Source organism: Montipora foliosa, chromosome 11 (assembly GCF_036669935.1).
Source record: "Montipora foliosa isolate CH-2021 chromosome 11, ASM3666993v2, whole genome shotgun sequence".
NCBI classification, from domain to species: Eukaryota; Metazoa; Cnidaria; class Anthozoa; order Scleractinia; family Acroporidae; genus Montipora; species Montipora foliosa.
The window spans coordinates 8,651,938-8,678,159 of NC_090879.1; the positions used below are offsets into that span (position 1 = coordinate 8,651,938).

At 39.7% G+C, this 26,222-nt stretch overlaps 2 protein-coding genes and 1 non-coding gene across 4 annotated transcripts; 1 reads left to right on the forward strand and 2 right to left on the reverse strand.

The window, feature by feature from the left end:
- Window positions 1-34: 34 nt before the first annotated feature.
- On the reverse strand, window positions 35-20,594 carry LOC137974862 (trichoplein keratin filament-binding protein-like). Its single transcript, XM_068821856.1, has 20 exons — window positions 20,378-20,594; window positions 18,917-19,034; window positions 17,248-17,306; window positions 16,454-16,496; window positions 14,618-14,674; window positions 11,878-11,946; window positions 10,394-10,425; window positions 10,148-10,222; window positions 8,839-8,905; window positions 7,785-7,847; window positions 7,621-7,670; window positions 6,398-6,464; window positions 6,258-6,296; window positions 6,055-6,126; window positions 5,244-5,305; window positions 4,354-4,435; window positions 3,033-3,218; window positions 1,235-1,302; window positions 903-978; window positions 35-440 (listed from the first exon to the last, which is right to left on the reverse strand). The coding sequence occupies exons 1-20, from the start codon at window positions 20,569-20,571 to the stop codon at window positions 408-410; spliced, it is 1,512 nt and encodes a 503-aa protein (XP_068677957.1). The 5' UTR covers window positions 20,572-20,594; the 3' UTR covers window positions 35-407.
- Window positions 20,595-20,691: 97 nt separating this feature from the next.
- Window positions 20,692-20,765, forward strand: Trnaf-gaa (transfer RNA phenylalanine (anticodon GAA)). Its single transcript has one exon. It is a non-coding gene; the product is annotated as a tRNA-Phe (tRNA).
- Window positions 20,766-21,374: 609 nt separating this feature from the next.
- On the reverse strand, window positions 21,375-26,075 carry LOC137976001 (CD151 antigen-like). 2 transcript variants are annotated; one of them, XM_068823244.1, is made up of 3 exons: window positions 25,911-26,075; window positions 24,358-24,868; window positions 21,375-23,271 (listed from the first exon to the last, which is right to left on the reverse strand). In XM_068823244.1, the coding sequence occupies exons 2-3, from the start codon at window positions 24,841-24,843 to the stop codon at window positions 22,816-22,818; spliced, it is 942 nt and encodes a 313-aa protein (XP_068679345.1). In that variant the 5' UTR covers window positions 24,844-24,868; window positions 25,911-26,075; the 3' UTR covers window positions 21,375-22,815. The 2 variants fall into 2 exon arrangements, with proteins under 2 accessions (XP_068679345.1, XP_068679346.1); XM_068823245.1 differs by lacking the exon at window positions 25,911-26,075 and adding an exon at window positions 25,312-25,429.
- Window positions 26,076-26,222: the final 147 nt, after the last annotated feature.

The window sequence follows — 26,222 nt, forward strand, 5'->3', positions numbered from 1 at the left end:
GCTCTGCCCGTGCACAAACCACACCCTTTTCTAAAGGACAGCCAATCTCAAGTTTTGATTAACTTAAAAATCAGTTGCGAAAAGAGTACAAAAGATTGTACATGGTCACGGTCAAGTGAACATGACGTGAAATGTCACTGTTCTCGCTTTTGAAGTTTCCAGCGTTTCATAACCAGTCCATCTATATTGACTACGAGTGAAGCAAAAACAACAATTTTCCTTTGTCTCTTACTCTTATTCACACGTAAGCATATTAAACGGACACCGCACGTCAATATTTCTTCATTCGGTCATGCAAGCTATCTTTTTTCCATCAGGCTGCAGATCAGATCTGGCTCCTGAGTTGGTTCCGTTGAGTGCGTTAACTATCTTGTATCTCTGAATTGTTGGATCCATTGGAAATTACATTATTCAAACGCTGTCCTCCTTCTTGGTGCAAACTAGAAGATACATGAGCAAAAAACTGATTTGAGTTGGACCTAGCAACTCTCTTTTACCACCACAAACGGACAGAATGTGCAGGGGATGTACAACAGCAGTCTTCTATCGAAGTCAAATACAGACTGTAAAGAATGAAGGGGTAGTTTCTAAAGAAACTGTGGTGCTGCGTCGGTGGGGAAGTAATATACAAAAATTTGGTTTATCAACGGAGTTGATAATGTAAATTGACCACCGTACAGAGATTCTAAAAGCTGACGTTTCGAGCGTTAGCCCTTCGTCAGAGCGAATCCTGGATTCCTGGTCAATTTACATTATCAACTCCGTTGATAAACCAAATTTTTGTACAGACTGTAAAGGACTGGTTGTCAAACAATCGGAACGTCAAAAATTCCAACCAAACGAGCGAGGGAGGAATGCGTGACAAAACACAAGGGGACGTCACGAAGAGAAGCTGCACTTACCCTCGCTTGTGGTCCTCTTGCTCTCATGAAACCTGCTTCCTGTCTGAGCATCTGATTGTAAGCGTCTTTTTCTCGTCTAAAAGTAGGAAAAGGAAGATGTGAACCGCCAACGATAGTTCCTTCGCTGTAGAGTAAAACGTCCCCAAAGACGCCACTGGCTCCACACGAAATAATCCTCTTTTCAAACTCCTGTATGATGACATCACCCTGGTAGAATGGTCTGGTGCGGCCATGACATTATGCTCGATCCCTTTATAAGTTGAAGGCAATCCCACCCTCTCCTCCCTTCTATAGCAACAAGATGCCACAGTTTCCCTTGACATCTAACTTACCTTTCTCTTTCGATTTCCTCTCTTTCAAGTTGTTGTTGCTCTTTGACCTTTTCTCTACGAGACGTTATCTGTCAATGAAAAAGATAAACCACAAACTGTTAACAAATGACATGCGTAGCAAGAGCAAGAGTATGTGTTTTCAGAGTAGCGCACGCGAGCAAAACGGGAGCGGAAGGAGCACACGCGGTTACTGTGCCCCTCTTATCGTCCGCGCACGTTTTTAAAAATTTCACTTGGGGAGCTTTGACACGCTACCGACTTTTCTTGACAGACCACCGAAGGTCGAAGGCGCGCACGCGGAGCACCATGAGTAAGAAAATATGACAACCCATCTATGCCAACGTGAAACTCTGTGGCGCAACCAACGTTTTTTGGCGGGAACATCTTTGATATTGGGCCTCCATGTTGCGGTTAATTGACACCTATCGAATAAGGTACCGGCTGACCAGTATCACGTGACCATAGCGCTGTCTCAATTTTAAAGCTCATAGAGGTCAGCTGTTTTTTAAGTTGACCACTGACCAGGTAGTGGTTTCCGAATGAATCGCACGCTCACGCCAGGTTAACTTACTGAAAGAATAAATAACACGGGAGCTCCGCTTTTAGGCTTGGCTATATCTATATATCGTAAAGCGTGAGGTCAAGATGGCTGGATATTGGCCAAGTTTTTTTTTTGCGTGTTTATGGACCGAGATGAAGTCAAGGTTTCCCTGCTAGCAGAGGTATCTTTTCTTTTGCGTTCGCTGGACTGACGAGTACGGGAGAAGAGCCCTCTGCCTCGGGTCGAAATTCACTGTGTTGAGCATGCACGGCGGTTACTTAGCGACCGAATCCTCACGTGATACTTCGTGTTGTGTGGGCTCACTTAACAACAGCGGATTTACTGTAAAGGAATGCGTGGGACATAGTGGGCTCAAGTCACAGTCAGCAAACATATCATGAGGCATGCGGTTTAAAGAGTGCCGTCCAAGGTTGTGGACGGCGGTTGGATCAAAGTGAGTTTCGACCCATGGCACAGGTCTCTTCTCCTGTACTCATCAACCCAGCGAACGCAAAAACAAAAGAGATCTCTGCTAGCAGGGAAAGTCGAGGTCCATAAACACGCAAAAAAAGAACAAGGCCAATGTCCAGCCATCTTGACCGAATAAGCTTGGTCAATAAAGGGTTTATTATATGTGATAAAACACTAAAAAATGGATCTTTAATCTTGCGGGGCCAAGCGATATAGCTCCATCTTGCCCGCTCGGGTAGCCAATCACAGCGCGGGATTTGGGTCATCGTGCCCGCTCACGGAGCTAGTCATATAATAAAGAAAATTACCTTTTTAGCTTGTGCACACGAACGCTTCACACATGCAACGCTGCTTAGACGAGAAGGAGGCATAGCTATTGTATTCCTTTATAGACCTCTTTCATAATGGCGGCCAAATAAATATTCTTCTGTTTTAATGCTAATAAGCCTTTCTAGTTTCGCTACGACGAGCAAATTTCAAAAGAATTTTTGTTTCCAATCGAGGGCAGTTGGTAAAATGGGCCATTTCCGAGTTCAAGTCTACCTCCTCTTCAAAGCGAGTCTAAGTGCGACGTTTTTGTGATGGTAATTAGTTCTACTTTAAATACGAATGAAAACTTATTTTCATAAGAAAAACTTCGAACTTAGACTCGCTTTGAAAAGGAGGCCGACATAAACTCGGAAATGGTCGCCATTTATGAAAGTGGTCTTTACGGGATGATGCATTTACATCGCTTTCGGTCACGCCTCCACACCAACGAGAAAAACCAAGACGTAAATATCAAACCTGTGCTTGCATTTCCTCGTCTCTTTCTCTTCGTTTTCTCTCCTCCTCAGCTTTCTCTCTCGCTGTCATTCGCTGCACCTCTTCCAGTTCTCTGAGAAGCTCCTCTCGACTTTCAATCGATTCTTGTTGCCGTCGTTTATTTTCCTCCATTTTCTCGTCGAGTTGTCTCTTGCGCACACCCAGAACCTACCATCATAACAAGCACACAATGTGATCACGAAAAAAAAAGACTTACTAAATACATTCCATGTTGCCGTACGTCTGTTCAGTAATAGATCACAGATGACGTCAAAATGTGGTAACACCTTAAATACTGAGGTCAAGGTAGCGCATTTTTATGAGCGACAAATCACTATTAATAAAAAAATAGGTTCTCTTAGTCTAATTTACCTGAACCATGTTAAGTATAAAGTTTTGTTTACTGTTCGTGTCGATTACAGTCGTTCTTATCAATTTAACCGTTGCCCGTACTTGAACCTTTTACACGTGACTCTGCGCCCAGGCCATTGCATTTCAAACTCGCGACAAGAGTGAATAGGCCATTTTACAACTGCTTGCTAAGCGACCTAGCCTATGAATGGCTGCGAGGCAGCCGGTGACCTTGCATTGATACAACCACCACTGCTTTTATCATGTAAATTTTGTTGTTGTAATTCTAATTAGTCCGTATTAACATTACAAATGCATGAAGGTTTGTTTCAAAACAGGGTCACCGGCAGCCTCGCTTCCATTCTTAGGCCAGGTTAGTTAGTTACAACTGTAAACTGTGAAGTGCGTCGTCGTCATGTAGTTCGTAGTCGTGCACTATTTTAGTGCTGTCAAGCTACATGTATTCTGTAGAACAATAAGCAAAACAGTAAGCTAGCTAATGAGGATGAGGCAGACGCGTATATCGGTATACGCGTATATTTATACGCGAATACGCGTATATTTAAACCCGAATACGCGTATGGTTATACGCACATACGCGTATAGATATACGCGTATTGTGCGCGTATTTTGGTTAACGTATTTCTGAGCGGTGCTGTAGATAAGAGTGTTTCTCTATCCATTTGCGGTCTTGCCCCAGCAGAGTCACAGACGGACTTATTTTTAGATACACTTTACACACGTAAACAAACAAAGGACCGCCACTTTAACCAATCAGGACAAGCCATGTAACGCGTGTAACTTCTGCCATGTTTTGTCAGAAACATGACAACTAATTTTCGCAGGAACCGGTACCCTAAATATAGACTCATTTGTGACTGTCCTTTGGAGCCCACCCTCGCCATAATACCCCTCTTATCTAAATCACTCTTGTCGTGACTTTTTGGCTTACCTCAGCCATGAGTCTCTCTCTCGCCAGTCTCTCTCGTTCCCATTCAGCTTCTCTCTTGGTCCACATTCGTGCAGCTTCATCTCTAGTGGTCGAAAAAAGATAACATTTTCAACAACTCCATCCTTGACAAAATACCACATTTTCAAAATAGCCCATTTCCGAGTTGCTGCATGCCTCAGTTTCAAGGCGAGTCCTGGTGCACAACCATTCAAATGGAAATGAGTTGCGTATTCTTATGCAAATCAAACTCATTTCCCTTATAATAGTTGAACACCAAGACTTACTTCCATAACAGCAACTCGGAAATGGCCCATTGAAGGGCTACAATGGCAGGTTCGAAGGGCCCATGGGTGTGTCAGTTCAGAGTATGGACCCAAAAAGACTTCGACTATAACAGGCTTAGTACTCATTTACAAGCAACGGTTAAATTCTAGGGCTGTGTCTGCTTACACATTTTATTCCAAGCCATCTATGGTTTGCTCATAGTCACCTCGAATTGTCTTAGCATTCAATATAGTGTAGCTAGGATCCCTGCCACAGGGATAAGCGGTTGACTCAGTGCCCAACCACAACCAAACGACAACAGCACGAGATGGGTTCCCTACCTTTTGCAAAACCTTTGTGGGTTTTTGGTTTGCACTGGTTTGAGATTGCACTGCACAGCAATCTCATGTCTTTTACCAACCAATAGCTGTTAAGCTTGAAATTTAGTTTGACCAGGAAAAGTCCCCTTTTTCTTGGACTGCAGGTATCAGTTACAAGCACCAGAAAGCAACGGGTAAATTTCCTGCAGCTGTTTCTAAGCCAAAGAATGGCTATTCTTGGCCTGTGTCATCTTTCATTGTTGCCCCGATAACTATTTAAAAAAATTTTGTAGCTTTTTTGTGTACCTATATAGCATGTCCAATTCTGCTTCCCTTTGCTGTTCCAACTTAAGTTGATCAGCAACAACCTTGGAAACAACCAGGAAAAGGCTTAACACTAAATACAGCTGTAAAATGAAACAACTTAAAGTTGCAAAAGTCAGCCACCACCTCTAATGGAGAACTGCAAATTATTCTGAAATAAAAATGTGAACATTTCTAAAAATCAAAAGTGGAAATGATGTTCATTAAGAGAAGGTGAATTTTGCTGAGACTAACTAGGTAAGGTAAAGTACATGTAGTAGCACCTGAGCTGGCTGACGCTTATCCTGGTTTCAAGTAGCATGAAGCCCCAGGAGGCATGGGGAGCCACTGTTGATTTTCACCAATCAAATGCTTGCTTCTTCTCGGGAGGAAACCCAGACCCAAGTACGTGGTGGAAATTGGAGGGAAATTCAGCACAATCAAACAGATAAACTATTTCATAGAATGTGGGTTCCTCCTTACACCACTCAGGAAGGTACATATTGTATGTTACCTTATTATACATGTAAAAAATCATCCATGCATAAAAAAAGAATGAGAGTAGGTAACAATTTTCAAACTTCAGGAAAACACAAGGAAAAACCAGGACAAAAAGATAATAATAATATTAAGTACAAGTCCCTATAGTAATATTTCTTATTTACAAACATTGACGTCGTGTTACTTTTGATATTCAAATTTGCCGACCATGGAACAAAAGAAGTCATTTTTTCAATAACCAATTAGGTTCTGGTTGGCATATCAATAACCATGGGTGACGTCACGAGAAACATCGCTATACTGGTAGATCCACCTGTCTCATATATTCTGCATCTGCTCTGGCTTTCTCTCGCCGCGATGTTTCGAGTGCTTTGTCCTCATCCTTCTGTTTGAGAGATACAATTTTAGAACCAAACATTAGTTCACATAATTACAATTCACAACATATTCACATACTTCAAGCAATCGAGAAAATAAAATCTGTTACTGACATAAAAAGGAGCCCCTTCTTCTCACCTTTTGAGCGAGTGCCACTAAAATCTTCAAATCAAGTTCCTGTTGGGTACAAAAGTCAAGAATGTCATTTAAAATCTTCTTCTCATGTTAATACAATGTACATGTATTTCAATGGTATTAATTAATTTCAAGATGCATACCAGGGCCTCTTGAATTTCTTTACTCTTTCTTTTCATTTGAGCTTTGTGTTGACGTATTAGGACCCGCCTGAAAATAAATTTTGTAAACAGAAAAATGTTAATAAGCAGATAGAGAGCAACTTTATCATCAGGTGGGCCACGAGGGAACCTAACTAATGACCACTGCAAAAACTATGAAAATGTCATCAATACCAAGACCAGTCTTTTGAAAAAAATATTTTCCTGCTCTGGAAGCATTACTGGGTCCACATTGTGATAAAAAGATATTTCTGTTCAACCCATTGACTCCTAGGAACAAAATTTAGAGGAGAAGTTCACTCCAAAATGGCAATCCTCTTTAAAAAAAATTCAATCTTGAAATAGCTTTCTAACCTTGCAAAATCCTTGTTAAAAATCCACACATGCAGGCCACCACCTTGGATTATATGTGACGTCACTGAGCTCAGCTGATCCCACTTATCTATTGGAAATGTGCACAACATGAACGGTGTTTCGTCTGTCTGACCTATTTGAGCAATTTATGTTGCTCAACAGCTCAACAGCTTTGTGTTCAACCTTCTCGCATAACCTCAGGTTGAGCTCAATGACATCACGTATAATCCAAGAAAGCGGCCTGCATGTGTGTATTTTAAACAAGGATTTCACAAGGTTAGAAAGCTATTTCAAGATTTAAATTTTGGTTAAAAGCTGCTCTCCTCATGAACTTTTTATTAATCGATTTAAAAAGGATTGTCATTTTGGAGTGAACTTCTCCTTTAATAGATTTTATTCTGTCTAACACAAGATGATTTTACAAGTTTGTCCATGGTGGGCGGGTTTAAGAGTCAATGGCTTAACAACCTCTAAATGCACTCAAAAACTACAATGTGTGTCCCCTTTAACCAATTCACTCCTAAGAGTGAGACATCATAGATTTTACTCTGTCTAACACCAGATGATTTTACGAGTTTGTCCATGGTGGGCGGTTTAAGAGTCAATGGCTTAACAACCTCTAAATGCACTCAAAAACTACATGTATGTCCCCTTTAACCCATTGACCTCTAGGAGTGAGATATAATAGAGTTTACTCTGTCTAATGCCAGACGATTTTACGTGTCAATAGGGCAGGTTAGGAGTCAATGGCTTAACAATCTCTCCATCCACTCAAAAAGTACTTTTAAGTCCCCTTAAAATATTGATTGCTTTGAGAACTTGGTAATTGTTTAGATCAAGACCAGTCTTACCCAAACTCCCGCTTTCTTCTTGCTTCTTCTAAGTGTCTTCTTTCTTCTTCCTAAAATAAGACTTAACTGTAAGATGTAATTTGTAGATGAACATACCAAGGTGGTCCGAGATATGAGCACAAAATTAATAAGAAATAATAGAAAGTGGCAGATCAGACACTCACAGCTTCTTCAATTTTATGTTGTTCCCTGAGCAGGTCCTCTTGTTCTTGTCTTAGCATTTGAGCCTATAATAAAAGAAATTAAAAATAATTATCATATGGCTAGTGTTTGTAGCTGATATAACACACGCTCTGATTGGCTAATTGTGACTGAATTGTAGGGCATTATTCTCCCGTAATGCCCACGGGCCGATTACGGGCTTGCAAAAACAAAGCAAAAGGTAATTAAAAAGCCATATAATAAACTACTTACTAACCGAGCTCGCTCGAGCCGTACTGGGGAATATTGGCCCTCGGTCATTTTTACCACGACCTCGGGCCAATATTACCCAGTACGGCCCTTGCACTCGGTTAGTAAGAAGTTATTAACAACTAATAATTATTAATATTATAGTGGCAATTTCCAAAACACTTGTAAGAAAGCTTTGCTTAACCAGAGTTTCCCATGTAAAGACAACATAAAGTGGGAAATTCACAATTTTACAATGACTGCAAAATTCTTGTGCACTAATTGGTTAATTTTTATTGTTAATAAGTGGACAGACGCATAAATTTATGTTTCGAAGAGTTGAATTTGGTCATGTCAGATTGAATAAAATTGAAGTTTCTCGCATTTTTGTCTCGCATTCTTCTCGTGTTTTGACTTAATTTTGACCCCCCCCCCCCCCCTGCCTCTTTGTTATTATAAAAAACAAATTGATGTCAATTTTCATGCGTGTGTCCTGTCATTGACAATGAATTTTGTCATAACAATGTCAAAGTAGTCTGCAGATCCACTCGGCTATCACTTCATGGATCCACAGCTACTTTGACAATGTTAAGACGAAATTTATGATCAATAACAGGACAGACTGACGTCAATTTGTTAATTGTACAGTAATTTAGAACTACACTCCCAGGAGTAACATAACCACTGCACACAATTCCTCATGTACCCCTAATTATTACATTGTGCAATTTGGTATGTGCACCTTGCCATACGACGGTATTGCAATGAACCCCTACATAAAAACAACAGCAGGCCTTTCTGCCCTTTGCAATTCAAGATTTTATTTACCTCCTCTTCTCTCAGTTTTAGTTCCTCCATTTGCTTTCTCAGATCCTCTGCAAGAATTTCCTGTTCCCTGATAACAAAACATACAACAACATTTTTAACTGACAATAAATTATCTTTACTATTCCACTATTACGCCATTTTACCATATTTGGTCAAGAGAACGCGCAAAATATGAGACGGTAATACACTGTAGTGTCCCGGTTTTACTGGTTTAGAACAGAGCAAATAAGGATGGAACAGGAATTTTTCAGTGAAAGAAATTGTTTTCAACATGATGCAAAGATTGATAATTTAGAGAATAATTTGGTTTGTGATCGTTTGTCACTTGTCATTTCGTTTATCCCGTCAAATAACTAAGGATATTTGGCTGGCTTTTGTGCTGTTTACATCGTTTGCACGCGCCCTGAAGGACAGATGATGCTTTTTTTTAAACACTCTTACCAAATAAAATTGAAGCAAAATAACACATTTTGAAGTGGAATAATAAATCTCTTATTTGATGGTTTAACATAATATTATAACTGGTGGACATTTTGCTCATTGCTCGTATTTTCCCCCACCCCTGCAGGACTCTAAAAATACTATGCAACTCGCAAAATATACGCAGTATAAGATGTTTACATGACATACTGTAATGGGGTTTGAAATTTTCTAAACCAAATTTCCTATTACCGGTAGTATTAATTTTCTTCCAGATTATGATAATGATTGTGTGCTAATGATATCATCATAATAGACGTACTTGTAAACCATTAATTTTTATCCTTTATTCCCATTAATTTTCATTGTTTAATGGATTGTAAATTTGCTGGCCATCACTGGTGTCCATCATTCCAGTCACCACAGCACATTCTCGTCACCAGGGCCTCGGATCGACCCAAGGCTCTTGGAAACTCTAGGCACGAGAACATGTGCCGTAGGGTTCTTACATGTATAGACAAAAATTGGCTTGTTTGAACCTTACGTCATCTTAATTGCTCGTTCTAACATGAATGCATCAATTAGAGACAATTTTGATTTTTCTTCACAAAAACCAATGAGAAGACACTTTGTTTCAGGGTTCCTTGGAGCTATTCTCTCCCTCAGTCAAGAGAAGAGCTCTGGTGTCAAGATTGTCATTCACACTGATGATGACAGACATACACTGTATCTGCTGAAATACATGGAACATGCAATTACATGTACATGTAAAAGCACTTCACATCACATCCCACCACATTACACTCCACCACGTCAGCACACCTCACAGCATCACATTTCACGGTTTTGCACTGCATTAGATACAAATGCCAATAAGGTTGGTACAAACCTCTGCTTTTCTTCTTCTTTGGCTTGTTCCTTCTGCAGTGCCAAGAGTCTGTCTCTTTCCATAGCAGCCTCCATTCTATGATGCAATAACAATGAAAGAGGAACTAACTGCATTAAATTATTGTTACATCTGTGAGTCATAAGTATGGAAAGTCTAACTGCTACATCTACATACACTGTAGCAGGCTGAATTGACAACCATTTCAAGGCCTTATTTAACATTACTGAAAGCAGTTTTAAGACTTACTTCCTGTCCTCATATCTTGCTGATTTCAGGTTCTATGAAAAATGAAAAGGAATTGTGAATACATTGTAAATGAAAAACTGAGCTGAGCTATAAAGCTTAGCTAAACAGTAATTTTCTACCCTAAGTTTAAATGAAAAGCCACTTTGCAAAGATCTTTGCTACAATGTATGTAAGGATATGCGGCAAACATTATTTGTACCTGACTGACTTGACTCAGGGGATTTTTAGGACCAAGGAAACTATTATTTATGGAAATAGGTAAGTGATGCAAGAAACCTAATTGCAGGAGGCTGACTAGCTTCCTACTTAAGTTTACAAATGCAGTTGAGAAGTTGAACCAGGACTACCCAAAACAACATCAGCTTGTTGTCAAAGGGGAAGATGAATTGGGCAACTCCACACTCCAAAGTCGGCTGTCCTTACCGTTTGGCTACGCTGCCTTAGGTCAGATCTATGAAAGATCCTTAAATAAATCTTTGTCAATCAAAGTGCAGTTGTAAGGAAGAATAGGAAATATAACACACTCATGATGTTGCTTTTTTGGATGATAATGTTTGCACACTTCTGATGACAGCAATAAAGCTCCTTCACTTTTGAAACCAAACTTAAAGTGCTACTATGATCAAAAAATCACTTCCTTTTTTCTTCAGATTTTGAAAGTGTGATTGCTTAACACTTGACTAGCAAAATTTTGAGCTTTGATTTTTATCCAAAGGCTGTTTACTTTGAGTGTAAGTTTCGGATTTTACGGTCTGCCATTACTCACGTTGAAAACTGATTGGGTGGGCATGGGAAAAGTGACATCATTGACTCACTAGCTTAAAATTTCAGCTTTTAAATGCAGTTTATTATAAAAATAATATGCAAAACATGAGTTTGAAAGTCTGAAAGCCCGAAACTCCTGTGCTGCATATTAATTGAGCCGCATACAGACGTATTGCATTCTTAAACTATTGAGTCTTTGACATCATTTCTCCTCGATCCAGCCCTCTCAAGACTTTAAAGTTAGTACATGTAATGGTGGACCATTAAACAGGAAAATTCCACGTATCTTTTTCAAATCAAGGATTCAAACTTGGGTCACTTACTGTTAAGTTAACATAGTTTTGAAATCTAAAGAAAAATTAAAATTGATTTTTTGGTCTTAGTAGCACTTTAAACCATTGACTCCCAGGGGTTCCCCATTGACAAGTAAAATCATCTGGTGTTAGACAGAGTAAAATACTAACTCTGGCCGGTATAAGACGGTTTGAACGTCAAAGGGTTAAGATTTGGCAAGAATGCTCAGGATCAGGGGTTTTCTTACAAGCCTGGACCGGGGTACTACATGTAGCACCCGTCTACGCTGAGTACAGTACCCGCCTTTGCTCAAGGGAGGTCTCAAGATCTCTGGCCAGTTTAGGCCGGTTTGAGTGTTAAAGGGCGAAGGCATGCTTATCAAGCAAAAAAGGGTGCTATGGTTAGTGGATGAACTAGGAATTTACCTCCTCTCTATCCAAAACTTGATCAGCCCAGCTATTTACAACATGCTCTCTCAGTTGATCTGCTTCAATCTGTCGATGACAGTGTTAAAACTTTACCTCAGTCAGAAGGTTTCAACAATTTATAATTCAGTTTCACAAGACATACCGGTAATAAAGTTTCTGTCACATGTAGCAAGTCAAGGCATCGTTAACCTCTCTGGGATCGATGGTATGCCAGTCCCCTCAGCAGCATGCAAACAGCACCCACTTACATGTATACTGCAGGAAAGGTGAGCAAGCCAGTTGGTTGACCTTGGAGCTGGTGGTCCAAGACCTGGCTCTGCCACTATGTGGTTACCCCTTACTGTCCCTCTCAACCCCCGCCCCCATTTTAGGGATTAAAGTTCTCAGAGATAGGTCTAGAATAATAATTATACTAGGCTTCTGATACTTTTCCCTAACCTGTTTAAGCGTGAACTCAAAAATTGGCTATTAAAACTACTGGAAATTGAGGAGATGAATGTTAAGGACGTTCGCGCCAAAATCTTCCTACGGTGAGATTTTCTTCATTTCTCCCATAGAGTTTGGTCATAAAGTACTTACTCCAAAAATATAAAAAAAATTGAGGGTCACTGACTTGGTTTCGGAGAAAATGGCAGTGGAAAAATGCCTTAATTTCGATAAATCTGTCATAACAACGAAAGGTAGCCTCATCTGCTCATCCATTGAAAATCCTAAAAATAAACTGTTAGAGTGAAGGTTTCCGTGCATAGGTTTTTAGGGGTGGGATTTTAAGATAATTTCATGCCGCTGGGGACGTCGTAAACAGTAGAGTTCATCCTGGACGAGCGTTTTCGTAACCTCTATCCGTTGCAACCACTACCGGAATTCGATGGCACGAGGAAAGAAAATTAAAAAAAAAGATAACTTCTTACGGTGAGATTTTTTTCATTTTATCATATTTTGTAGATAGTAAGTAGAGGAAGTGATTCATGATTAAAAAAATAGGGGTCACCGATGATCCAAGGGAGTAAAATCGATGTGATTTTACGAAGCTCTTGGAAAACTTTGTTTGTCACGTTTTTGCGTGACTTGTCGGGGAAGGACTGGAACCCAAGAGAGGATCGATCGTTGAAAACTAACCTGCCGGTTTTTACCCCAAAACAAAGCTTTCTCGAGCATAGCAACGAAGTTTTAAGCAGTCGTCATCTTCATTTGGTTAGTGTTTTGTATAATATTTCCCCATTGCCGTCATGCTCGTCTTCTGGAGTGTGGTTTTTGTGAAATTTAATCGCTGGTTTTTTCCACGAAGGTCCGCACTATTCAAGCCGACGAGGACGAAAATACTGCTCTATTTTCACGAAAGTAAAGGATAAGAACTTCAAAAACATACATTCATTTTGAACTTAAGTTCATAGGGTAATAAAAACATTAAAAAAAGAAACAGCCCCATTAAATGTACGCAACGGTTGGTCCTCGAGTTTTCCAAACTTTCAGCCACTACTCGATCAGCAGCTACCTTTTAAAGAGCTTTTCCATCCTCCCGCTCACTTCTCTTTAACGTTTCATGATGATTCGGAAATAAATGTGCCATTCTTTTGCCGGCCTGGAATTTTTTGCCTGGCGTTTTTGTCGCCATGTTATTTTAACTAATGCTTGAACAATATTTATGAAAGTCAAGTAGACTAGTGCACGACTGATAAAAACAACGCGAACATCAGTCGTGCAGTAGTCTACTTGACTTTCCTAAATATTTTGAACCAATTTTGACTGATCACGATCTTCTCTTATCCAACGCTGTGCAAGACTTATCGTCCACGGTTTCTGCAAAGGTTTTAAAACCTCAACTTCACTAATGCTCGAAGTAATGCGTGACATATTACAGTCGCGTTACCTGCGCAGTAACGTTGCGCACAAACAATTAGCGCGAACGTCCTTAATTTACGCTGCACAGAAATTTTCAAAATTTAAAATATCTCTCGTCCACTAGTTAAAGTTAAAGTACCTTTTCGATAAATCTAAATTTAAATTCAAAACTAATCATTTTAAATTGTAATTAGTCATGTTTCAACTGTGTATCTTGATAACTGTGTAATTAATTAACTAATTAACCGATTTCTTAATTTGTATGTACTTTGTGATTTTAACTGAATTTTATTTAATGTGTTCAATAACAAAGACAGGACTTGTTTTAGAAAGGCAGCCCGCCTAGAATAGCTTCGCTAATAGCTGGTCGCCTAGGACTGTAATGATATTGCAATGCTAATAAACAAAGAAATTGAAATTGAATTGAAATTGAATTTTGCGTGGTCACGGAGCTGCGAAATTGAGATAAATCTGCAAAATCCCACATATTCACTAAAACACATGACATGCACTGAAATTGGCTAAAAATCTTTACCTTAATTTAACATTTCTGATCAATTTTTTGGGGGGACCCCCCAATTTCTCATCACTCACCCCCAACAAGTTTGTGTAACTGTATGCTCCCAAATAACAGGAAATAGACATAACAAAAATGTCCTCAAAACTCAGATACCCAAGTTAAACACAAATCCTTAATAAGAATTAACATGAATGCAACATCAGCTCCATTGTTGTGAATTATGCAAAGTTGACACTTCAATTTAAGAGACACTTAACCACATTTACAGTGTATCTAAACTGAGCATGCATCTCATTACTCCCAGTACTAAGAATTAGCGAGCTTGGCAATGGACTACTGTTTGTGTTACCAAGAAAATATTTTGTCCCTTCTAACCTCTCTGAGTTCAGGGGCATTCTGCTTCCAATGCTCATACAGTTTTTGTTCTGCAATCTACAGGGAGAACACAGAAAATAATGTCACTGTTATGTTTTCCTTGAAAAATTCATTAATCATTTATGAGCCTATCATCACATTAAACCATTTATTATCATTTAAGGACGGTGCCTACTATTTTTATTGTGCATACGTTCTGCGCATCTTGAGATACTCGGATTTCCTATCGGCAGTGCTTATTAATACAGGGATATTTTTGCGCGGTTCAAAACTATGCAGAGGAGGCAGAACTTAGCAAATGCTCTTGGTATATCCAAATAGAAAATTGGGGGTAACCATGCATTTTTCAGAGATAATTAAGCTTCAGTTTGGAATAGGTTGCCATACATTGCTTTGTATTTTAAAGCTTTTTACAAATATTGTTGATTAATATTATTATCTTCGAAAAATGCATGGTTACCCCCACTTTTGGATTTCAATTATGAGCCGATCATCGCATCAAAACATCGATAAAACGTGACATGCATGACCTATAACTAATTGATTCCAAAGGTGCCCTGGGACGCCCCAGTTCACGAGTAAAATCGTCTGCCGTTAGACAGAGTAAAGTCTCACTCCCAGGGGGTTAATAGGTCAAACACGATAAAAAACTCCTCATTCAAATTCTTTATATAAAGAAGTTAGTAATGTGGCCTGGCTTGTTTTCAGGGTTTTCAATAAGAATTTTAGTAGGCGGCAAAACCCAAGGAGTAGGCGGAGAATGGCCAACGCACATCAAAGGCGCGCGTCCTGCTCTGGGTCAAAGGCATGAGCTTGTAGGGGGCTCCAGGGGCATCCTCCCACTGGACAATTTGAAATTTGGGTCTCTTAGAATGCAACTCCAGTATTCTGGGGCACGAATTAGTGTATTGAACACAACACTAACATTTATATTTTAGCTTTTTTTTATCCAGAGAGAGTACATGAATACTTCAAATTTTAAAAATTTATTTGGTGGCAAGACATATTTTGGGTTTTGAAAAGATGTTAAAATAGCGTGACGTGTAGCCCCCTTTAAGGCTTCTTTGCATTCTGTACAGCTGCGTGCAATGCATTTCACTTGTCGTGACCGAAAAGGCCTTTTGCAGATGTTGTCTTGTCAGGCTTCAAATGTAGTTAGCAAATCAGGCAGCTTACACCAAGCACTGGACTGCTGGACCACAGACTCAAAAATGCGAGTGCTTTATCCTCCATCACCGATCACCAATCACCAAAACATGGACAGGGACAGGGAAACAGAAATCAACGCCAAAATACTCCGAATTCGGGCGTCTCTTTTGTTTTTCATGAACAAAACTTTCGTGATCCAAGGCTCGTGTTCTTTTAAAACTGGGGGTAATTTCAAAGGAAGAGTAGATGGCAAGTTCACATGCAATAACCGGCGAATTTCTCCAGCCGCCAGCTCTTATTGAAAACCCTGGTTTTTCTTGTATGTTAATATCTTCCCAGGCTCACATTTTCAACCTTTATTTGGACACCGAAGAGACATGATTTTTGTGCAATGTTTTTGAAGCCCTTCAAAAAAGCTTGTAGCAGATGTTATATTGGGTCTAAAAACATGATAAAACACTGTTGCTCATTTTTAAAACAGTACATAACAGCCTGTTGAATAATAATATTATTTACATGTGGGGTTAGGGTTACAGTTACCAGTGTCACTCTTTGGAACGAAAAATGTGTATCGGTAAGTTATTCTTTGTTGGAATGAAGGTTTCCTTGAAGCTTCAGCAGATTAAAGAAGAATGAGAATCTTTCAAAAGTATCTCTAACTTCTTAATTTGCTCTTAAAATTTTTACCTCTTTTCTTCTTGTTTCTTTGTCAGCTTTAAGTTCATCAGCTCTAGAAAAAAAAATACATGTATATAATGCAATCCATTTTTATTTACTCTTCTTAACTTCAAATGCAACTTTTAACAGCTGTACTGGAATACTGTAGGTACACTCAAAACAAACAGTAAAACATGATCAAATGACTGCGTCGCTAAGTGGAGGTTGAGTGCCAGACACATGCTGGAGCTTCCACTATTGGCAGCCAGCTCCAAGATGGAGACTATACATACCCCTTGCTGGTACAATCTGGGACAACCCACCTATGAGCCCCCACATACAATGTTGCAGAGAAGATAGGCACCCATCACAGAGATAAACAGTGGAACGTAGTCGAGGAGGGGGAGGAAGGGGAAAAACTGCTAAACGCTGATCTGATCCACACCTGCCACACTGATAAAGCAATAAGCTCTACTTGTAACCCAAAGCATGAGGAATCAGATGCATGAGCAAAATAATATCATAAAACCACAGACAACAACTGGCCGCACCCGCTCTTTGTTGTTAACTCTGTTAAATTTCATTTAACCTCATTTAAACATAATTTCACGCTATTCTGGCCTAAAATGAATGCAACTTACAAGTAAAAAGTTGCGCATAACTTTGATTGTCCACCTGCCAGCTTTGTGAACTGTAATCTACAGTACGTGTAAACATATTCTTTGGGACCTTTTCATGCAAAGGCTTCTCAATGATAATGATGAGGGTGACAACAAAGGACAAGGCAATACTATAATATTCAAAGGGTGTTGAATTGTACCAACCTATCTTTCATGTGTAAAAGTTTCCCAGCACCACCATGTCTTTTATCTTTGAGCTCTGCCTAAAAGAAAAGATACATGCACATGTATGGAGCTTTTTTGTTCGTTTGCTCTTTTTGTCTGCCTGAAAAAAGAGTAATCGCCTTAGATAATTTTTAACTGGCTACCTAGTAAAAATGCACAATGGCCAAACTACTGTCAGATGCCTGTTGATAAAGTGTCGATTAACACTTCAGCTCAATTTGGTGTATTCATACACTTGACACTATTGTGCAGATTTATAGGAAAATAATGCTGCATATCTAGACTTTACTTCAGTTAAGTGTCAACATGAAGTCTTGCTTACATGTAGTATTCCAGGGTGTTTTACTGAGCAAATAAACATCATTGTAAATTAGTTTAATGATAAACTTTTACCAAATGAAGAAGATCAAAAAAGTATATTTAAAGTAATCTTGGCACTAAACACTGGTCAATATTGTGTAACTTATAAACCAGACAGCCCGCTCTCGAGCACTTATTCGTTTGCATATTCAAAGCAGGTTTTGCATATTGAGCAAGCCAGTAGAAGAGGCTTTGACAGAAAAAACTGCGGAAGTGACAAAATAATAAAGAGGGAGGAGGGAAAGATGATTTTTTCTGTACTCTCCATTCTTAGATGCAGGCCCAATTTTGACATCCAACACGAAGTCTTTGCTGCCAATTTCCAACAATAAGGTTAGGGCAAAGGTTAGAGTTCCTTTTAGCTTAGGGTAAATACAGCCGTTTATACTTACTTGAGGAGAAGCATTGGGGAGACAATTTGAGATGTTAAGGACAGTACCCACTAATTCAAAGGTATTTTCGCGTGGTTTACTGAATGTGCAGGAAAAGCAGATCTTAACAAGTGTTAGTATAAATACACAGGTGATTATACAAAATCACGCGCTCTCGTGGACTCGCTATCTCGGATTATCAGCTGATAATCACCTCGACGGACAAAATGGCTGCCACTAGTCGTTTTGCCACTGTAAGTGAAGATAATCACCTGTCTATTTAGACTACAACAATTATTCGCCTCAGGCTCAGTGATTATCGGTGAATATTCACCGAGACGAAGTCGAGGTGAATATTCACCGATAATCACTGAGCCTTCGGTGAATAATTGTTAATTATTTGAAATCCAAAAAGAAAATTGGGGGTAACGACACATTTTTTGAAGATAATTAATCAAGAATATTTGTAAAAAGCTTTAACCCATTGACCCCTGAGAGTGACACTTACTAGATTTTACTCCGTCTAATGCCAGATGATTTTACTCGTCAATGAGGGGCATCCTAGGGCATTTGAGATGTGAATGGGTTAAAATACAAAGCAATATATGGTGTTCTTTTCCAAATTGAAGCTTAATTGTCTCTGAAAAATGCATGCATGGTTACCCCCAACTTTCTTTTTGGATACCAAGAGCACTTGCTAAGTTCTGCATTGAACCACGCAAAAACATCCCTGTATAATAATAAGCACCCCCGATAGGAAATCTGAGTATCTCGAGATGCGAAGAACGTATGCGCAATAACAATAGTAGGCACTGTCCTTAATACAGACAATAATAATTATAATTGTCTGTATTCTGAGACACAAGTGATGTTGAAGTTGGGGAATCAAGATTAGGGGAAGACAGTTGTACATGTACCTCATATTCCTTGGTTTCCTTCAACAAAAGTTCAGACAAGTGCTTTCTTCTCTTCTCCAATCTATGCAGTTTCTCCTGCTTCTCATTTTCTCTAAATACACCATCCAGTGCTTGCATGCTAAAACGATAATAATTATTTTGTTTTATTTTATTTATAGATACAACTTAATTAAATCAGTAACTAGCCAATGACAACCCACTGTCAAAAAATTGAATAAGGCCAATAAATCAAGAAGAAAGTAATGTTTCCACTTCAAATCACCAGCAACAGTCCCAGAGATAAATTTTACCTCTTTTCTAAGCCAATTCTTCAACTTGGCAAATTCCAACAAAACAACTGGACAATCGCTCTCTCATAGCTCATATACTTGAACGTTTTTGCTTTGCCACTAACCATGAGCCGGATGGACGTCAGATACCTGATTCAAATTAGCTGGCTTAGTGACCACAGCAGCTCAAAGTTAACGGCGAAGCAAAAACAACGAGGCTTGTAATAAAACAGGTAGACAGTATTTACATACAAATCTCATCTTGGTTGTCAGGTCACGTACTTGACGATCACTTGAAAAGTTGCCAAGCTGAGAACTTTGTGGCAAGAAGCAAAATTTCCAAGGATCCAAAAGTTCAGTATTTATTAAAATTTAATGAGACAACATTCGCACGTTCTGGATAATGATATTGGTTATGGTCAACTTGTGGCATCATCTGCTTTTCACCATCTCATACACAACACTGGGTCGTAGGATATTAATGATGTTCAATATACTGGAGGCTAATTTAGTTGTTTTAAATGTATAATAAAAAATGTACACAGTCAATTCGCTTATTGGCGACAATTCGTCACATCGTATCTTTCATAATTCTGCTTTGGAATCTGAAATCACCTCCAGAAAAAAAGAACATTTCGACGAGTCTCATAAATGAGGAGACGACTACACAAGAAAGAAAGGCACAGAATTCGACTTCTCCTCTCTTCAGCACGTTGTCTGGTAACCGCTTACTTTTGGCAGGGATTTTGTTATTGATCCGCTCCGAGTTTTGTCAATCCAATCCAATCCGATCCTGTCCGGTCCGATCCGGTCCGATCCAGATTTTGCCAAGGGCCTTTCGTACATCCGCAGTTCAATATTCATATGATTCATAATTTTCATATATTATTTCGTATGTTAATTATATCTATTAGTTTGATCCTGGGATCTACAATGCACATTGTTCCCTGAACCCAATCAATCAATTGGAGGCAAATACTGCATTACAGAATACCGGGACACAACATGATAATGAACTCTTGTAGAGGTGAAGTTGTATAATTCCTATAGTAAACAACTTTTGACAAACAGGTATGCAAGACCAAGATCAAGTTCATACCATCATGATTTAAAGTTTTAAGCTCTAATATACATAAAAGTATCATAAATTCTTTAGGATCGATTCATGGAAGTAAGGTTTTATTAAGCTTACCTTTCCTGGTGAGATTCCCTCGAGCCCCAAACCCTTTGCTTCGTAGTTTCAACATTAGATCTGTCAAAATATCTCGCATTTTTATCCCAGGCCTCTCTTCGGTCTGCTTCAAACTGATTTCTACGAACTAAAAGGCCCTCGTTTCTATTTTTGTAGTTTTTTAGCCAGTACGGTTGTAAAGTAGGAAGCGCCATCTTGTTTGGATGTTTTAACGCACCAGAGTGAGGCAGTAATTTATGATAACGTATTCAGAACTTACCCAGAATTACCTAACAAGGTTTAAATAAATACAACACGTCCGCAGCTCTCGTCTCGCCGAGATAGCTCAGTTGGGAGAGCGTTAGACTGAAGATCTAAAGGTCCCTGGTTCAAATCCGGAGGGTTCGCATGAGCCCTGAATATTCCCGGGTCTCGGCAGGAATTTTTTTTCTTGTTCCTTTTGCTTTTGAAATGACTATCAAACGGCAGTAAAAGTCAAAATGACCATGTTTGAACCTTTTTTTTCACAGTCGTCTCACATAATTCAGCCTACAGAGTACATCTGCGCAGGGGTGGCTTTCTGTGTTGCACCCATCCTTTCACCTCTCCCTTGGTCCATAAGTAAGTGTATTTCAATAATAATATGTAATAGAGTGCAATAACAATAGATAATTATAAACAACGTAAGAAGCGTGTGTTAATATGGCATATCAATGTAACTCAATCTTTTAACTCATAGCTGCAAGTAGTGTACTGTAAATTTGCTGTATGTAACGTTTAGATTGTATTTCAGCATGTAGATTGTAATGTGTAGGTACGTAATGTGTAGTTTCGTTGTTTAATTTAAATAAATAAATTTAAAATAATAACAATAATAATAATAATAATAATAATAAAAAGTAAGTGGAGCCATTTCTCCCCGGGCTTCCCTTGATATTTTCTAAACATTCCCAAAGAAATGAAAATAACAGGGAAATATCACGAAAAGATGTGAAAGAGCCGTCCATGTTCATCAAAGTTAAATTATTTAGAAAAGTATGGCGCAGGTAGATCTTGAAAGAATATCGCATCTGGTCGGCATTAAATAAACTTCTTTTGCCTCCTTTCTCTCATTTGGGTTTTCTTCTAGTCGCCCGATTTCTCCTATAATAATTCTCTCCAATCAATCCTGTACTGTCATGTCATAGGTACATAGGGCTGACTAAAAGAATTTTTTAACGCACGAGTAAGTAAATAATTCCGTCCCCGGAAAATAATGTCAGTTTAGTGGTAAAGAATTCCTGTTACAGAAGCGCCCACCTCTCCCTTGCCAGGATTGTACCAGGACAAAGTGAGATTATTTATGAACGCAGCAGAAGTGGACAGGACGAGTATCACTAAAAGCTACGTCCACTTGCCGGTGGTATAACGTTTCACTCGGAAAGTTTTCTATATAGTTATTCAGCTGACAAGTAACAATTTTCTCCATGATTTTACATACCACTTTTATGTTCGAAATAGGTCTAATCGAGTCAAAAATTTGAATAGTCCTCCAGGTCGAGAGAGGCTTTCGTCATCTTTGATTTGACTATTGCACGCTTAGTATATACGAAGAACATATTAAAGCCGGTATAGGGTCAAGTTCACACGACTTTCGTCCAACAACACCGATATTGTTACTGACTTCGGTCTAGTTACCCCATAGAATACTACAAATTCCCTGTGGTATGAGCTCTGTCCTGAGGGAGGTAAACCCCTCAGATAGCTTGTTTTGTATTGGCACAATCTTGTACTAGAAGATATCAACAAAATGAATTGCAACTTGCAAGAAGCAGTAGGATGGCGTCATTCCATCCTTACAATGGAGGAGTTCGTCACTCGTGAAGAAAAGTGTGCAATAGTCTTATTGGAGGTTTAAGCCTGCTCTACCAAAGCTGACACTGTTCCACATGCATTAGACCTTCAATTATACTCAGCCTAGCGTTTCCTTTCCGCCTACAAATACTAGGGAGCTTCATTTAAGCAGGGCACGCTTTGGGGCGACAGACGCAACCAGAAGTGAGTTTTCTTTTTTCTTTTTTCGATTGTCAAGACACTACTTTAAAAATCTGGGAGAGACTACTGTCCAGTCTACCATGTGAAATGTTTACATCTGATTCCCGTCCGTCGATTAAAAACGTCTCGTGCTTATCACGCGACGTTAAGAGGTGTATAACTGTCCAATGTGTCCGCGCGAAGTGTCCTTTCATAGACACCAATAAGCTCAGAAAGGGCATCGTGATTACGCTGCACAAGTTCTGATTAATAAATATTTTGAAACTTCTCTACCAGAATCGATGGCCATCTACGACACAGGATTTCAAATTGTTCAGTTGGTGGTTTTGTTCAAACGCAGCATGCCGTGATAAGCAGATGAGATCTCCTTCCGCTTGGCAAAGACACCAATTCATTAGTGTCGTTATACTATGGACACATCGAAATTACATCTGTGACTTATCGCGTAAATCTTTGTAGGCGTCGAGTGGTAAGTCGTCATCGTCATCGACATTGTCTTCAGTCAAGTTTTCCTTGGAAGTACGCAAGACCGATTTCGGCTGGGGTCGTCGTTTAGGCTTCGGCGTGTCGCTCACGGATGACCCTCGCCTTCCTGGGTCGTCGCTTGGTTCCACTCCTTTGAGAGCATCCACCGGACTCAGTCCCCTCGCAGAATTAAAACAGAAAATAAATACGATGCAACACAACGATGCAAACAGATTCAAGAGGCCAATGGCCAGACCCACTCCTCCCACAAACTTTTTTCGGTCTTCGTAAGAGAAGTTGAGTCCTGAGCATCCCAGAATGTTGATGACGTCAATGGGATTTTTTGTGTCCATATCATATCCACAAGTTGGTGATGGGAATTTACAGCATGATGATGGCACCCTGTTGTTTACTCCCTGAAAACAACAACAAAAACGCCGACAGAACGGGCCTGCTTAGCAAGTGCGACAAAATCCCGTGTCATAGACCAAATTGGGGCTTATCTTTCATATACCGGACCCTGAATAATTAACGTCCATAAGACAAAAGAACAAAGCTAACATAACAATCAATACCTAATCAACAAGGCCTAATCAGAATAACAATGGATTATGGTTCTTTTGTCTTCCGCCATTTTGGTCCGGTATATGAAAGTCTACCCCAAATTGGCTAAGGCCCTTTCCACATGTACACGTATTTGGATAATTTTGAAAACGGGGACTTTGTTCTCCGTTTAAAAAAAAAAAAAGCGTTCACATGTAGCGCATTCAAATCGTATTCAGCCGTCCACATCGATGCGAATACCATAATTTTCCCTAACAAAGCATGCACAAAAGGTAGCAATAGCCCTTATCGGAGTTATCAGCGGTTTCGCCACATGAACGAGACTAAGGGGTCACATTGTATTGAATTTACCCTTAAGCCTCTTTTGCATGTAGTTTTAAACAAAAGAAAATGTGCCTGCAGGCTCAACTCCGATGAGGACCATTTATGAGCCCGAACGCAGCAAGTCGGCGCCGGGGATAACTGGACTCGGAAACCTTCGTTTTCTTCCGTCCACACGTTTACGGAAAGTCTGCGTTTTCAAAAGTCTCTACTCAGACAGTTTTCGAAAACCTTTGTTTTCGGTGATCAAATACACCGATTTGGTGTGGACGGAAGTGAAAAACGGAGAAAAAAGTGTATTTTTTCAAAAATATCCGGATACGTGTTCACGGGGCCTAATTCAATGTTACGTCATGTCAGGTGCAATGAAAGAATAAGATAGATCACACCATTAGATCTCTCGTCAATCAGCAATAATTTCATATCCTGAGGCTATACGCGTGCAAGTTAACTTTACAGTGGTTAACCGCTTCGTCGTCTCAAGTCGAAAGGGCTCACTTTAGGAAATTATCACACTGAATACAAACCAAGGCGCCATTTGAGCGCCATTTCTTTTAGGCTAAAGGAGAGCCCCCATGCCCGTCAACTTGAATAAGAACAGTGGGGAAGTTACAAACCTGACTTGCTGCCCACTTTGAAGTGAACCAGTCACGGTAGTCCAATATTCCACAGCACGCGTAGGTCCGCTGGATTCGATCAAAGGCCTCAGTCACCTTCTCGTCCACTCCGTACTCTCCCATCATTTGCATGCCATTACTAAATTTCTTTTTATTCAAATCCTCCTCACTTGCCATTGTAAAATATAGTATGGCCAAGATAAACTCGACGAGGAATAATATTATAAATAACACACCAAGCAGTGTCAAAAGTCGATTGTTTTCCTTGGTTATGGCAAAGAAGGACGAGGCTGTTATTATTAGAAGAAGAATAAGAAGTGCGATTCTGAGAGGGTAGTTCATGGGGAAAGCAGCTCCTTTCATCGTTAGATAGTCTCCAAACGGTGTGGGTATAGTGACGGCAAAAATAATCAAAGACAGACCAGAGAAGAAAAACAGAGTCAGAAATCCCATGACCGACCACTTTATAACATCTTTAGCTTCCATTTCAAATAAGCGCCCTTTTTGGTACCTAACAATATATAAAGACAACCAAGGCATTAGGGTTCGTTGAGGACAGGGCATGAGGCTGTGGACGTTCTCCAGTTCACAGCAATCTCTTTTCGAAGCGAGTTCATGTGGGATTTGCATCACCATAACGTTTTTCACGTATTCGAAAAACCAATGACAAGTTGGCTGCCATTTCTGAAAGTGGTCTATAAATTTTACCCTTTAAACTCGTCTTGAAAAGGAGACCTATACGAGCTTTGATTGAAGATAAAGCGAGAAACATTGTATAAAAATTCAGGAATTTCTGCGATTTGGAGGTTAATTTTGCTCCCGCATTAAAATTTGCGTGCGTACGTAAACAGGGAAACAATTCAGAAAAACAGTTTCCGCGAATTTCACTGTTTGAAGGTTGTTGTATTAAATCTGACCTCATCTTCAGTCTTCACACATACAAAAAAAGATTACTTTGAGATTTTAGCCGAGAGGTCGACAGAAATCCGTGAAACGTTTTGACCAAACGATCGATGTTATGAAAGGTCACCCAACCACAAATTTCTTGATGAGTGGCGAGTTTTCAGTTTTCCTTGGCAGCACAAATATATGGGTGGTGAACTTGTTCCCTAGCCAGTAAAAATACCCCAGAAGAAAGCCATCTCAACGACATTTGATTAGGTGTAATAAGAAGAAGGACGAATGAATGGTGGGGGGGGGGGGGGGGTGGTGTCTTGAAATCGTTACGGTACCAATTTGAACTCACACTGCAGTCACTAAATGGGCAATAAACCGGCAATTACGGGCACCCGTAGTGATTTCTTTTGGTGACCTCCGGATTGTAAGGAGTAAATAATCACCCACCCGCCCCCATATGAAGTTTTACGACAATGCTACATGAAAAGCTTTTGACATCGGAATGACACTTAATGTTACCTTCCTGGTCTGGCGTCCGTCCAACGAAAGAGGGTTTTATATGCGGCAACAAAAACGTGAAAGACTTTGCCTTACTTGTCGCTGGAAACAAATGCCACAAGTCGCGTGACAGGTCAATAACCCTTACATAGCCTCACCTGGATTTATTCCCTGACTGATTGATTCAAATTGCAAGTCTATATCTTCAGTCGAAGGATAGCAAAATTTTATACTTCGTGAGAGTTGAAGAAAAAATCCATATTTTTCTTAGAAACGTTCGAGCGAGATAACCGTTGTAAAGCTAGCTAGTCGGAGGTGGCTTTATTCCCCCGTCGACTTTTTCTGAAAATCATAAAATTTTAATGAGTTATGGAAGTTTCGAACCAGGTTGTAAAAATTTCTCGTGGTTACTGGCGCGTCACGGGTTTTCAAGATAATTCAGTGTTTCAGCCACTCCCAAGAGACACATG